Source organism: Lactuca virosa, chromosome 4, assembly GCF_052849685.1.
Source record: "Lactuca virosa cultivar CGN04683 chromosome 4, Lactuca_virosa_CGN04683_v6, whole genome shotgun sequence".
In the NCBI taxonomy this organism is placed as follows: domain Eukaryota; kingdom Viridiplantae; phylum Streptophyta; class Magnoliopsida; order Asterales; family Asteraceae; genus Lactuca; species Lactuca virosa.
In genome coordinates, this window is record NC_136429.1 from 492,134,332 (window position 1) to 492,147,951 (window position 13,620).

The 13,620-nt window shown below is 31.2% G+C and overlaps 2 protein-coding genes across 2 annotated transcripts; one reads left to right on the forward strand and one right to left on the reverse strand.

Moving 5' to 3' along the window:
• Window positions 1-284: 284 nt before the first annotated feature.
• Window positions 285-3,860, reverse strand: LOC145106946 (uncharacterized). The gene is made up of 9 exons (XM_079043859.1): window positions 3,846-3,860; window positions 3,371-3,591; window positions 2,683-2,818; window positions 2,563-2,601; window positions 1,947-2,010; window positions 1,451-1,549; window positions 1,217-1,276; window positions 641-1,140; window positions 285-546 (listed from the first exon to the last, which is right to left on the reverse strand). The coding sequence occupies exons 1-6, from the start codon at window positions 3,858-3,860 to the stop codon at window positions 1,497-1,499; spliced, it is 528 nt and encodes a 175-aa protein (XP_078899985.1). The 3' UTR covers window positions 285-546; window positions 641-1,140; window positions 1,217-1,276; window positions 1,451-1,496.
• Window positions 3,861-10,483: 6,623 nt separating this feature from the next.
• LOC145109302 (UDP-glycosyltransferase 83A1-like) lies at window positions 10,484-12,237 on the forward strand. The gene is made up of 2 exons (XM_079046446.1): window positions 10,484-11,033; window positions 11,168-12,237. The coding sequence occupies exons 1-2, from the start codon at window positions 10,547-10,549 to the stop codon at window positions 12,049-12,051; spliced, it is 1,371 nt and encodes a 456-aa protein (XP_078902572.1). The 5' UTR covers window positions 10,484-10,546; the 3' UTR covers window positions 12,052-12,237.
• Window positions 12,238-13,620: the final 1,383 nt, after the last annotated feature.

Consider the following 13,620-nt stretch of genomic DNA (forward strand, 5'->3'; position numbering starts at 1 on the left):
AAATGTTGTCACTAATCAACGAAAGTCGTCACTATTTTATCTACTTAGTGACCAATAAAAGTCGTCATTGTTTTATCCGATTAGTGACCACAGAAAGTGGTCACTGGTCTATCTAATTAGTGACTATAACAGGTCGTCACTGATTTATCATATTAGACACAAAAAGGGGGTCAATAATTAAGAAATTATTGAAATATCAAATGTCATTTTTAATATGAAATATAACAATATCCAATTAGACAAAAGAAAAATCAATCCTATAAATTTTTACAATACAACAACAATAACAAAATAAATCTTCACAATTATAATATGAAAATTAAATGTCATTTTTAAAAAACAAAATCCATATATTTTATCCAATATTTCAAAAAACAAACATATAAAGATCAATGTGGATTAAAAGTAAATTCAATTGCTTCCAAGGGTAAACTTGTGTTCAACCAACCACACACACAGAGGTGAAAGCTGGAAGCTGAAAGGGATGAGGTTCTTCTGTGAACGATGATTATCAAAAGGTAAAACATCTCTCTTTTTCTCCTCTCTCTGTTGCACACATTCTTCATCTAGTCATTATCACTACCAAAATAAAAATAAAAAATAAAATGAAATGTGTGTGTGTGTGTGTGTGTGAGGGTACCTTGATTAAAGCTTCTAGTAAGTTTTTGGCTTGATCAAGATTGCGTCTCACTTGATTGACAAATAAAATGTAAGATTAAGAAGTAGGATGAGAACATATATGGGTCAAAAAGCACCTGGCAATGCTTTTCAAATGATTGAACATTGTTTTCTCTTCTTTGCATCTGAAAATATATAAACATTTTTTAATACCTTAGGTTATGTAAAAATATGAAGAATTGACAGACTTATCCTTCTTGTATGAAGTCTGTGAGCTTTCTCCCTTGGTCTAAATATAAATTGTATGGGTTGGTGTCACTAACCGGAGGAGGTGGTTGTAATAACAACAAAAAGGAAAAAAAAAAAAAAAAAAATTTTACCATTCAGGGTCAAAATGGAATTTTTACCAATAAAAAAAAGTTACCAGAAATATCGAGGTAGGCCTCTGGCAAAATAGGAGGACCATTATCAATTGGTTTCCCAGAGCCATTAAATATCCATGGAAACAGGAGTTTTCAAAACCTGCACATCTCAGAATTACTTTATTAATAAAACAAAGACTATGTGCATTTTTTCATCAACAATTGATTTAATGTACCTCCCCAGTGAACTGAACAGTGGTGAACTTATTGTCAATTCCAGATGTTCCTTCAAAAACCTGCTCAAGATAACAATGAAATATGCATTAAGTGGGAATTTAACAAGAAAACAATAAAGTGTAAATGATGGGATGTCAAGTCAAACATACTATACCCTTGCTTATATATATAATAATGGACAAAATAATTTCCATATTGTAATGACAATTCTCCTCAAAGAGAAGACAGATTACCTGAACAACAGCCTTTTCTCCATCAACTTCCAAGACTTGACCACGTCTAGTTGATCCATCTCCTAAGCGGATATTCACAATTTCTTGATACTTTGGTCCCTGTAAATATAGAAACTGAAATGCAACTATCACTTAATCACATGGCTTACCCGTATAAACATTCTCATATTGGTGTAATAATCATAATTTCAACTGAAATTTTTATAATATAAAGAGAATAATAATGAGTATAAAAAAAAGAAACACAGAAACCAACATTCACTTTATCAAGGATGACCAGAGGTCCAGCAACTCGAGAGACAGTAGAAATTTGAGTATATTTTAGTTGAGACATCATCAAAGAAACACATGGCTTACCCGTATAAACATTCTCATATTGGTTTAATATCTATATTTTTTTAGAAACATTAGAAAGTTGAGACATCATCTAAGGCATATAATAATAATTGTACTTAAAGAAAAAGCCAGGTATGTTGCCATAATAATGCAAGCTTACCCATTCCAATCTCAAGTCTTGCCTCCTCCATGCCATTACTTTTTTGTGCAACTCCCATATTCAACTAAGAAACATAAAAACATGCAAAGAGATTACTTCAAAGAAAAAGTTTAAGATTGGGCACTTGACAAGGTTCAGTTAAAGATACTAGAGTACAACAACTATGCATAGATTTTGCGCCACACCATTTTTAGTCTAAAATACGGGTTTAACTTTTAACTGCCCGAGGAACATAAATTAAGCGATTTGCAGATTGACTGATCAATCAAAGAAACAAAAAGTGAAAACTGTTTCCAGAGAGAACAAGACCATGAGAGTGACTTTTATATATGATAATTCGATGATTTAGATTTACATCGACAGTTTGATCTAATTTTTGGAATACGACACTGAACACTGATTGATTGATCCGATCATAGAAAAATCAAGATTAAAACACGGAGACCTAAATTTTGATTATTCACAATCAATAAACGGAATTCAAATAATAAAATACATAAACCCACAGAGATCAAATTATTAGATGGATCTGGATGCCACTACGGATTGATAGAATGCAATATAACAATATTATGACGAGGAACAATAAAAAAGAAAATCGCAGCAGTAAGTTTACTTGTTGTTTCTTCGGTTCCAGCACAGAAGATATCTCTGTCTGCAAAATACCGATAACAAAAAAACATTTAAAAACTGAATTTCATTTGTGGAAAAGTCAAAAGAGTCAACGCCAGCCAACCTGTGTAGCCATATCACCAATAGCAAGACGAGAAAGTACAATCTTGGCACCAGTCTTCACACATTTATCCAACTTATCATAAATGATATTCCACTCTGCATCAACTATAGACTGATATTGCAATAGATCTGAAAGTCTGTTGATAAAAACAAAAAGAATGTCAAATGTTAAATCATAATCAAACTAAACAAATAAGATCATATCACTAATTAATCACCTCAAAATTTCCATAATCCGGAAGATAAATAACAAAAAATCACAAAAAAATTCCAACATTACTCAGAGGCACACAACAAATCGATCATAAAACCTCAAACTAAACAGCGGGAACAAACGCCACCACGACAGCCCTCAATCGGAAACGTACAATAAAGTTAAAGAAATCGACTCCTTTCATAAGTGATTACGTATTTCTATGTGTTTTCGATTGTGTGTTCATACGTGCTTATGTAAGTGTGTGATTGTGAAGAGGAATCAGAATGGAGTCGAGAACCGAAAAAGTAGGTAGAGGAGGATGTCGTCCCTAAGCAATCAACGAGGAAGAGGAGAAGAGAGATTGAGGAAAGGATAAAATTACCTTTCGACATTTAGTAATGATGAAAACAGAATCAAATGCGAGGAATTAAGCTCCAATTGAGGTTTTTCGAGCCCTAATCACACCTTAATCAAATTTTGGGGAAGTGATTACCTAATCGAAGCTTCAATTGGGAAAACTAGGGCTTCAAACTTTGGAGCACGGTAATGTAGTGAACGAAGGAGAAAGTGGTGATTCGATGCGGTAGCAGCGCCGACGGAAGACGGAAGGCGAGGTAACGATGGTGGCGGTGTTCGATGCAGATTGTGAATAGAGGAAAGCGAGGGGAGGTCTGCATAGCGTAAATACGTAATGGAGATGATAACCACATTTTGCTTTATTTTATTAGTATCTAACCCTCAACTTATCCTACTGAGTCACCCCTTCATCTTTTAAGCATTTCCACTAAGACCCTTACTAGGATTGTTATTACTCCAAACCCCTTTATACCAAATTACGAAATTACCCTAACATTATTTGGGTAAAAATCACTAAAAGGAAATTAACAGACATGTATGTAATAACACCATGCTATTTAACATTGTATATTTAATGTGAAATTACCACGATGCACTTCCATCGAATAAACCATCACCGTGGTCATTTACATAATATGAGTTTATAATTCTTATTTTGTTTTTAAATTTATAATAAAATTTGTTCGGTGATCATTATTATACGGTCCTAACCTTTTTGCAATTTTCAATTGTATATTCAATTACTGGTTACTATTTTTCAGCTCTTAAATATATAAATAGCTAGTGACCACTATGTTTGGTCACTAAGTTTTTAATCCAGTGACCGCTATTTTTGCTCACTGAGTTGCCAATTCAGTGACCACTATTTATGGTCACTAAGTCTCTAGTGCTACTATTTTTCATCATTAACCCTCCAATCCAGTGACCATTATTTTTCGTCACTAAGTCTCCAATATAGTGACCACTATTTTTGGTCACTAATACTTGCTATAACATAATTACTTAAACTTTATTCTACACTTTAGTGACGGGTGAGTGACGACCATCATGATAGTGGTCATTAAATTTGTAGTATTACCAAAAATTTAGTGACGACTAAATATATGGTGACTAAATGATGTTATTAGTGACCACATTTTAGGTCGTCACTAAAAACTGGTCACTAAAATAGACTTTTCTTGTAGTGTCATTAATAGATAAGTTGAAATGTTTGGGTTTTTCAGATTAATATGGTGCATGAATGAAAACTATCTTAGAACCATATTATTTGGATAACCTAAATGGATATAAATATAAATATAAATAAAAATAGTGATATAGATATAAAAAGATATAGACATAGATATAGTCAAGCTTGAGGGAGATCACGAGAAACAATTGAGAGAAGTACTTGAGTACCAAATATGTATGTCTTGAATACTAAAGTACATTGATAAAAGATATTGGCTCAGATTGTTTGATTATTCAAATGATAATTACTTAGAAATATATATAGAATACTTAAACCCTATTGGTTAAACCCTAAGGAGCTTGTGCCTAAACCCTAGTCACATGAACATGAACATCACATTATGACTTAAGGATTTGTACCAGGTGTTTTGGACTATTTTGAAGATTCTTTAGGATTTGTTTCCTGAATTTAGGGAGGAATTAGGTGTAAGATAAATTGCGTATATACTATGTGATTTCAAGGACAAACTCTTTGGCTTTATAATGATATAACCAAGAGTTGAGACGTGAAGCCACCGTAGGATGCATGTGAAAATTAGTTTGTGGTGTAGTGTTGGGTCTTTTGAAGACATGTAAATATGAGCATTTCGTTATCTAAGAAGTACACACCATTCACCATTCACGGGTGCTCGGCGTTGTAAGTAGGCAAGATTAAATATATAAAAGTAAAAGGTGTTTTTGGCTTATTGCCCTAATGTGACAATTGCTTCACTCATAAGAGAGGTTGGTACAATCAACGACCTATAAATATAGGGAAACCATGTACGAACAAAGAATGTTGATTCAAACCGTCAAGAGTATTATGTGAATTTAGAGAATCAAATAGTAATATTAAAATGAGCGATCGATTAGACTAACTATAAAGTATTTCTTGCGAATAAATTATCCACTTTTGTAGAAATATAGAGAATTAGACCCATATTTTATTTGACAACTTTTTTTTGTGGGAAACAAAGATTAGATAAAATACTTGTTCCTTGATATTATGATTTTGGGGGATGAAATCGTCCTAACGAGAGGTAATTCTAGTTGGTAGTTGTAATCCGATTTTCGGTACATTTGGCGGAACAAACTTAAAAGAAGCTTTTATATATATATATATATATATATATATATATATATATATATATATATATATATATAGAGAGAGATAGATTCAAATGTTTTTTACTATCTGTTGTGTGCTTGTAGGATTGATTCTGGACCAATCATTTTAGTTATTTTATAAAAGTAATTAATGCATATTAAATGCTGAAAGTTTAATTAATGCTTATTATATCTTTAACATTCAATAAGCATTAATTACTTTCGTAAAATAACTAAAATGATTGGTCCAGAATCAATTTTAAATGCACACAATAGATAGTTAGAACAAAATAACCTAACCCTCTATATATATATATATATATATATATATATATATATATATATATATATATATATATATATGGTGAGGTTCAATAGAGAACCATAATTAACCAATGAACCAATCTTTTTTTCAACTTTTAGAACTTATTTTTTATCAAAAAAAAACTAAAAATACAGGAATTCATAACTTTTTATCATTTTTCCAATGATATCAAATTCGATAAAATAAAATTTATTTTTTTTTCGTCAAATTCACAATGTGAATCTAAATTCACACGGTGAATCCAAAAAATATATTTAACATTCACAATGTTAAGTTATGAATTTAGATATTTTTAGTTTTTTTTTCGATAAAGAATAAGTTCTAGAACTTAAAAAAAAAAAGATTTGTTTCCTTGGAGAACCAATAATTATGGTTGTCTATTGAACTTTTCTATATATATATATATATATATATATATATATATATATATATATATAATCAGAAGTGAACGTTATATGTTTTGAACTAACTAGGTACTAGATGGGAAAAAAAACTTGATTAAAGCTTACATATAATTAAACGTGTTGATCTCATTAATTAAATTGCTAGCATAATAAGTTATTTGGACTCTTTTTCTATTAGGCCTTATGTTTAGCCCGTTAACTAGGTTAACCCTAGATAACTTTCTTATTTATAGTCTTATTTGTCTTTCTTTGTATTACACATTAGGTTACAACCCGTGGAAACCACGGGTAAAAAATTTAAAAACAAATTTATATTATTAATAAGAGTTAAGTTTGTAATTAAAAATATATATATCAAATAAAACTTTATATTTTAATATATACGATTAAGAAATACATATAATTTAACATTGATAATTAATGTAGAAATATATTACTTATAAAATCATTTGAATAATAATAATAATAATAATAATAATCCCAGCAGAAGGATTTTTTTTTAATCACCCTCTCGAATCTTCACCCCCTTCTTTTAATCCTCTCCTTGCCAACATAAGCAACTGCACCTCCATCACATGTACGCAATTTATATTGGCGAGGGCATTTTCGTCATTTGAACATACTTATAACATGAAAAAGAAAAGTACAATGCCTTAATTGGTAATTTTTTCGAATTTTATTACATATATATATTGGTAATAAAACTCTTTAAATATATATTTGTTTTTTTTCTCTTACACCATCAATAGACACACATATCCCATGGAACTACATGATACGAAACACATATATTTGTTTTTTAATAAACATATGTTTTAAAGCAATAACCATAATGGATTCGCGAGGAGTAAGGTATGATATGTGAATTTGACAGTGGAATAATATTAAAATGAAAAGTTAAGAAGACTACAAAATCAATTATTCATTGAAAATATCGTTTTTCATGGGGACTTCACCACTTGGATCTGTATTGTTATAGAAAGGTAGTGATCTGGTGACCACAAGACGTTCCAATGTTACATATGTGATGTCAATAGCACCACATCTTAGGAAAAATTAACCAATGTTTTTGGTTCTATTTAAAATGTCCATTGTCTGTATAATTGTTAAAGGGGTAAACTGGTTTCTCCCATGCTCCTTTATTATAAAAAATGCAATGTTAATTAAAATCCAAGTCATTAAAGAAGGTGATGTGTGTGTAAATAAGCAGTTAAATTGTCTGTCTAATTGTTAAATGGAAAGTATTACCTCAACAATTTCAATTGCATTCCTATTTCCTGTTATCATGTGTGTATTGTCCCAATTACACCAAAAATTCACAAACCTTTATAGGATTATTTATGTTTTTTTTTTCTCTGTACATGTTAGGAATTTCATTTTATTACAAATAATAGCATCTCACTTTCTTATTGGTCTGTTGCATCTGTACAACACCACCCTACTTCATTTTTTCCATATATGCTTCTGTTGCATTTTTTAATGTATGAGTGGATCGGGTCAATTACTATCATGTTGGATAAAGATAGTAGAGTATATGGGTTTAATTATTATTTTCAATCATTGAATTATTTGCTTATCATGATCTTCTCATGGATTGGTGCAATCAAATTATAAAAGGGTATTTCGGTCCTTTTATGGGTTTTGATGTATTAACGATTTGGTGTAACAAAAATATACTCCTTTTTATTTCAATTTTAATATATATTCCAAGTTAGTGTGGATTAGTTTGTTTCTGGTGACATGCAGGGGAGAAAAGGAATCGGTTTGTTGTTTTGAAGTTTTTGTGTTATAATATGGAAAAAAAGGCAATATGGTTATTTTGAATAATATCAAACCTGACATGTTCAGGTAGGGACGGTGAAAAGAAATTGATCCCATGTATTAAATATATGTGCAGTAAAATAGAAAAAGGTATTTCGGTTGATGTATCATTATAAGTATTGTATTACGTTAATAATTGGTCGGTGTTCAAAATTTTATACTTACACAATGAATTATTAGCTTCAATTACATATGATTTTTTTTGTAATCGGGGTTCAATTATATACTTACACAATAAAGTTGTTACTTATAAGTATTGTATTACTTTAATAATTGGTTGGTGTTCAAATTTTTATATTAATTTTTTTTAACAAACCCGTGTAATACACGGGTCTTACACGTAGTATTGGTAATAAAACTCTTTAAATATATATTTGTTTGTTTCTCTTACACCATCAATAGACACACATATCCCATGGAACTACATGATACGACACAAGGTTTATAAAGTTATATTCTATAAGGTTGGTGAGGGCATTTTCGTCCTTTCCACATACCATTTTTTTGTACTGTACTGTTTAAAAACTTTTTTGTTTCCTTCTGTTATTGCATATGTATATTGGCGAGAGCATTTTCGTCCTTTAAACATACTTATAACATGAAAAAGAAAAGTACACTGCCTTAATATGTATTTTTTTTCGAATTTTATTGCACATATATATTGGCGAGGGCATTTTCGTCCTTTGAACATACTTATAACATGAAAAATAGAAGCAATGACCGATCAACCACCGTAAACATTTACAGACAGAACAATCATAGGTTAAACAACATAAATAGCAGCAGTAACATGCGAGAACATTGGGAAGGGACAACAATTATTGTTTTAATTGTATTCATTCCAGTCAAAGTTCAATACGCTAACTCAAATTCGTCATGTTCTGTCCATGAGTGGGAAACAGGGACTTACATAATACAATTTAGTTGGAGAAAACAAATACATATACACATTGAGAAGCAGAAACTTACGAAAAGGATTGAACTCTGTGATTGAATATCCGAAAACTGAATTGTCGATGATGCAAAACCTTGGAAACACGATGCTGTAAAGGAACGTTGATATCATATATTTCAAGTATATATTGAGCAGATTATGATAAAATCGACATAATAATTGACATAATAATTTCAATTAAATGTAATCGATTGATTGATATCATACCCTATATAAGAAATCGGATTCCATAATAACATTCTATTAATCGGGTATGTGCAGAATTTAAGTTAATGACTATAGCTGTTATCACCAATAAAAATGGAAACAAAATTGAAACAAAACAGGGCGTTATATGGATTTGATATCGAATTGTATTCGATGTGAAACCAAGTAGGGGTATAATGGGTATTTAACTTTTGCAGAATTCTGATGTTTTGAAGGGACACGTGGACATATGGTTTTGTTTATTAGATAGGGAGATTTTTCCATCTACAATGTAACCCTAGGTGTTTTCCATCAACAATGTAACTCTATCCGTTTTCTCTCTATATTATTATTAGTTCCCTTTATATTGTTATTAGTTCACATGGTATCGGAGTCGTGTATGTTTTTCTGATTTGTGTTTGTATTTCTTTTGGTTTGATTTGTTCGAATTTGTCGCTTTAAGAGTATAGTTTTTGTTAGTTTGTCACTTTCTATTTGATTTGTTTGTTTTTCGTCGATTTCACGCCGCGATATGTCGTATCGCACCACGAAAATACCTTTTGATCGATATTTTCGATGCGAAATTTGTGAATCTTGCTGCGATCTTGGGTACGATTTTCTAATCCGTTTCTGTATTTCATTTTGTTTTATTTGATTGATTTTGTCATTTTTTTAGGGTTTCGATTATTGTTGGTATTCGTATTTCGCGTCGTGTTTTTGGTGTTAACATAATAAGTTATTTGGGCTCTTTTTGTATTAGGCCTTATGTTTAGCTCATTAGTTAGGTTAACCATAGATAACTTTGCTATTTATAGTCTTATTTGTCTTTCTTTGTATTTAAGAGTTTATCTACAATGTAACTCTAGCCGTTTTCCATCAACAATGTAATCTTAGTTGTTTTCTCTCTATATTATTATTAGTTCTCTTTATATTGATATTAATTCACATAAACAACCCAACCTCTTGGTTTTGAGCTATGTAATACGAAATATGAAGCAAGCAACTCATGTACTATGTAGTACTAACCTCACAAAAAGCATCATTAATACAAGAGATAGAGACAAGAAAATAAGACAAATGTATAAATTATAATTCAAACATGGTAGGCCTACTATATGAATATAACACTAAGGACAAGGAGCTTAGATAAATATGACACAAGAGAAAAGCACCAAGATGATACAAACAAAGTAGGCCGGCTATAAAAATATAAAAGGAGTTGGGCACTACAAACTTGAGGTTCAAGAACTTACCTATAAAAACAACGGTAGACAGTAATGTGTACAGATAAAAAAAAAAATAGAGATGAGAAAGCCACGTGCAATACTTGTACCTTATCCAGCACAAGGTCATGTAATCCCCATGATGGAGCTTATGCAACGATTAGTAAAATATGGTGTCAAAGTTACATTTGTTAACACGAATTTCACTCACAAATTGGTTACAGATGCGTTCTCTGAAGATGAGAAGTTGAATGATTTAGCAAGTCTTGTGTCACTACCAGATGGATTGGAAACAGGAGAGGATAGAAACGATTTTGGTAAGCTACCAGATGCAATCTTTAGAGTCATGCCTGAAAAGCTTGAAGAGATGATCAAAGAACTTAATGAAAAAAGAGATGATTTTGAGAAAGTTACATGTATTGTTGCTGATATTTGTATGGGTTGGGTGTTTGAAGTCGGTGAGAAGATGAAAATAAGAAAAGCAGCCTTCTGGCCTGCAGCAGCTATAACCTTGGCCTCACTATTTTGCATCCCTAAGTTGCTTGAAGATGGAATCATAGATAACAAGGGTTAGCTTCATTTAGCCTAATATGTTTCCATATAGATACATAACACTAAATACTTTTTATGCTTAAAAGCCATGATATATATTATATGTATACATAAATTCAAGAAATGATATGAAGTAAAATTTCAATTGCAGGGACTCCCTTGAAGAAGAAAATGGTTCAACTATCACCAACCATGCCTGGTATAAGCTCTTTAGAGTTTACATGGCTGGGAATTGGCGACTTAAAGACACAAGAAACACTTTTTAATTTGATGGTAAAAGCCAGTGAGTTTGTGACACTGGCAGACTTCACAATTTGCAATTCAACTTATGAATTGGAGAAAGGAACATTTACTTCATATCCTGAGATATTGCCAGTAGGTCCACTACTGGCAAGCAATAGAGTGGCCAATCAGATTGGCCACTTTTGGAAAGAGGACTCAACGTGCCTGGCATGGCTTGACCAACAGCCAGCACGTTCAGTCATCTATGTTGCATTTGGAAGCTTCACACTTTTTGACCTTACCCAATTTGATGAGCTGGCACATGGACTGGAAATGACGAATATGCCTTTCCTGTGGGTTGTGCGGTCTGACATGGTTAAAGATATGAAAAATGACGGATACAATGATAGAATAAAGAGTCGTGGGAGAATAGTGGGGTGGGCCCCACAGCAGAAGGTTTTGAATCATCCTTCTGTTGGTTGCTTTGTGAGCCATTGTGGTTGGAACTCTGTGTTGGAAGGTGTTAGTAGTGGTTTACCATTTATGTGTTGGCCTTACTTTTCTGATCAGTTTGCGAATCGGATGTACATTTCTGATGTTTGGAAGACTGGATTGGTGTTTGATAAAGATAAAAGTGGTATTGTTTCAAGAGAAGAAATCAAGAATAAGATCGAGCAGCTACTAGGAAATGATGAATTCAAGGTTAGGGCGATTGATCTTAAAGAAAAGGTTGCAGTTGCTGTAAGCAAAGGTGGCCACTCTGATAAGAACTTCGGCAACTTCATTGACTGGATACAGGAAAAAGATACTTAGTCTGTGGGAAGTTTAGAGAATTAATGGTCATTTTACATGGGTTTAGTGCCACTTAGAAATATATATAGTTATTTATAGTAAAGGGTTTTGGAGTAGTAAAGGTTGTTGTATCTTTGTTCTCTATTATGGCTTGTATATGTATGAGTCTTTAACCTCGCTATGAACATACAAGAAATCCTTCCAGAATTCTGGCATCTATCTCATGGACTAAAAGTGTTATGAAATAGTAAAACGGGGAGAAAAAATGAAAAAAAAAACTATTTCTTTTTGGACATTATCCAAATTAGCACAAGGACCAAAAGTTAAATTTACTCAAATTTCTACATTAGTTTCGATGCTTCCAAAGAAATTGTATATCATAGTGGTCATTGTAGTTTTTGTCAGCTTGAATGCTCGCACAAAGATAAAGACAAGGAGAAGGATCCAAAGAAATGGGCAACAAAAAGTAGTAACTCAAGCTTACAGGCCTTGCATTAGCTACAAACTAGATTAATTTATAGAACTTAACAAATGATAATAGCACACAGAAGCCCATAAGCACCAAGAGAAGATACGCCTACATATTATATGATTGTGTATAGAAGTGAGAAGCGAACACTTCCAAAATTCCTTTTCAAATTTGTTCCTAAAAATAAGGTTGCTTCAAATTGACTTGTAAAAAGGGGTTCTAGCCCCACTTTATCCATACACGTGTATGGAGTTGTAATTACATAAAGGGTTCTTTAGTTTTATATCATTACCATTCTTAATTATATATTTTTCTTTTATATTTTCTATTTCTATTTTCTACCTTCATCAATTTTATATATAATATTTTTTATTATAAATATGTTATTGAATTTTATAACGTAGACCTTAATAATTTTTATCACTTAAAAATTTTCTTGCAACTCCAGTTAATACCAATATTAAACATTATTAAAATTATATATATTAAAATATTATATGGATATTATTAGAAGTAGACATAAAATAAATAAATGTACAAATTTTATATAAGAATTGTCCAACCAATAATAATGTCTATAAAACAATTTCAAAAGGATTGAAGAATCCAAAAAATATCATTGTACATCTCATACTCTATTGTGAATGAAATGTCATGTGAATTCTTTATAATCAAATACATTTCACTTTTTTATCCTATAAATTTCGGTTACCGAATTAAGTTTTTCTCATCAATCCTTCATATTCTTCTCTCCTCGTGTTTACATCCTTGGTTTTTATACTTCTTTCATCTTTGTATTATTAGTTTTTGTTTTCTATCTCAAACATAAGAATGTATTTATTTCTATATAAATCGCATATATAAATGATGTCAACATTAAATTTAAAATATTAATTTGTGTCATTTGTCCTATGATTTGCATGATTTGCAGTTAAATTCTCTTATATTTTTTGTTATGGCGCTAAACTGCCCCTTTATGATCAAGCAACTTTGTCTGCATCATACATTCTTCTTAGGCACAAAATACAATATGAACAATTTAAAGATTTGATTTATACACATGTTGGAGTTGAAAAATCTGCCTATAATTGAATTTGTCACTATGTTACCAATATTGTAGG

Coding starts and splice junctions, on each gene's coding strand:
- LOC145106946 (XM_079043859.1), bottom strand. Junction 2,819..3,370: donor CCAATTGAAGCTTCGATTAG/GTAATCACTTCC, acceptor TTTTATCAACAG/ACTTTCAGATCTATTGCAAT. Junction 2,011..2,562: donor TGGAACCGAAGAAACAACAA/GTAAACTTACTG, acceptor TATGTTTCTTAG/TTGAATATGGGAGTTGCACA.
- LOC145109302 (XM_079046446.1), top strand. CDS start 10,547: ATGAGAAAGCCACGTGCAATACTTGTACCTTATCCAGCACAAGGTCAT. Junction 11,034..11,167: donor TGGAATCATAGATAACAAGG/GTTAGCTTCATT, acceptor TTTCAATTGCAG/GGACTCCCTTGAAGAAGAAA.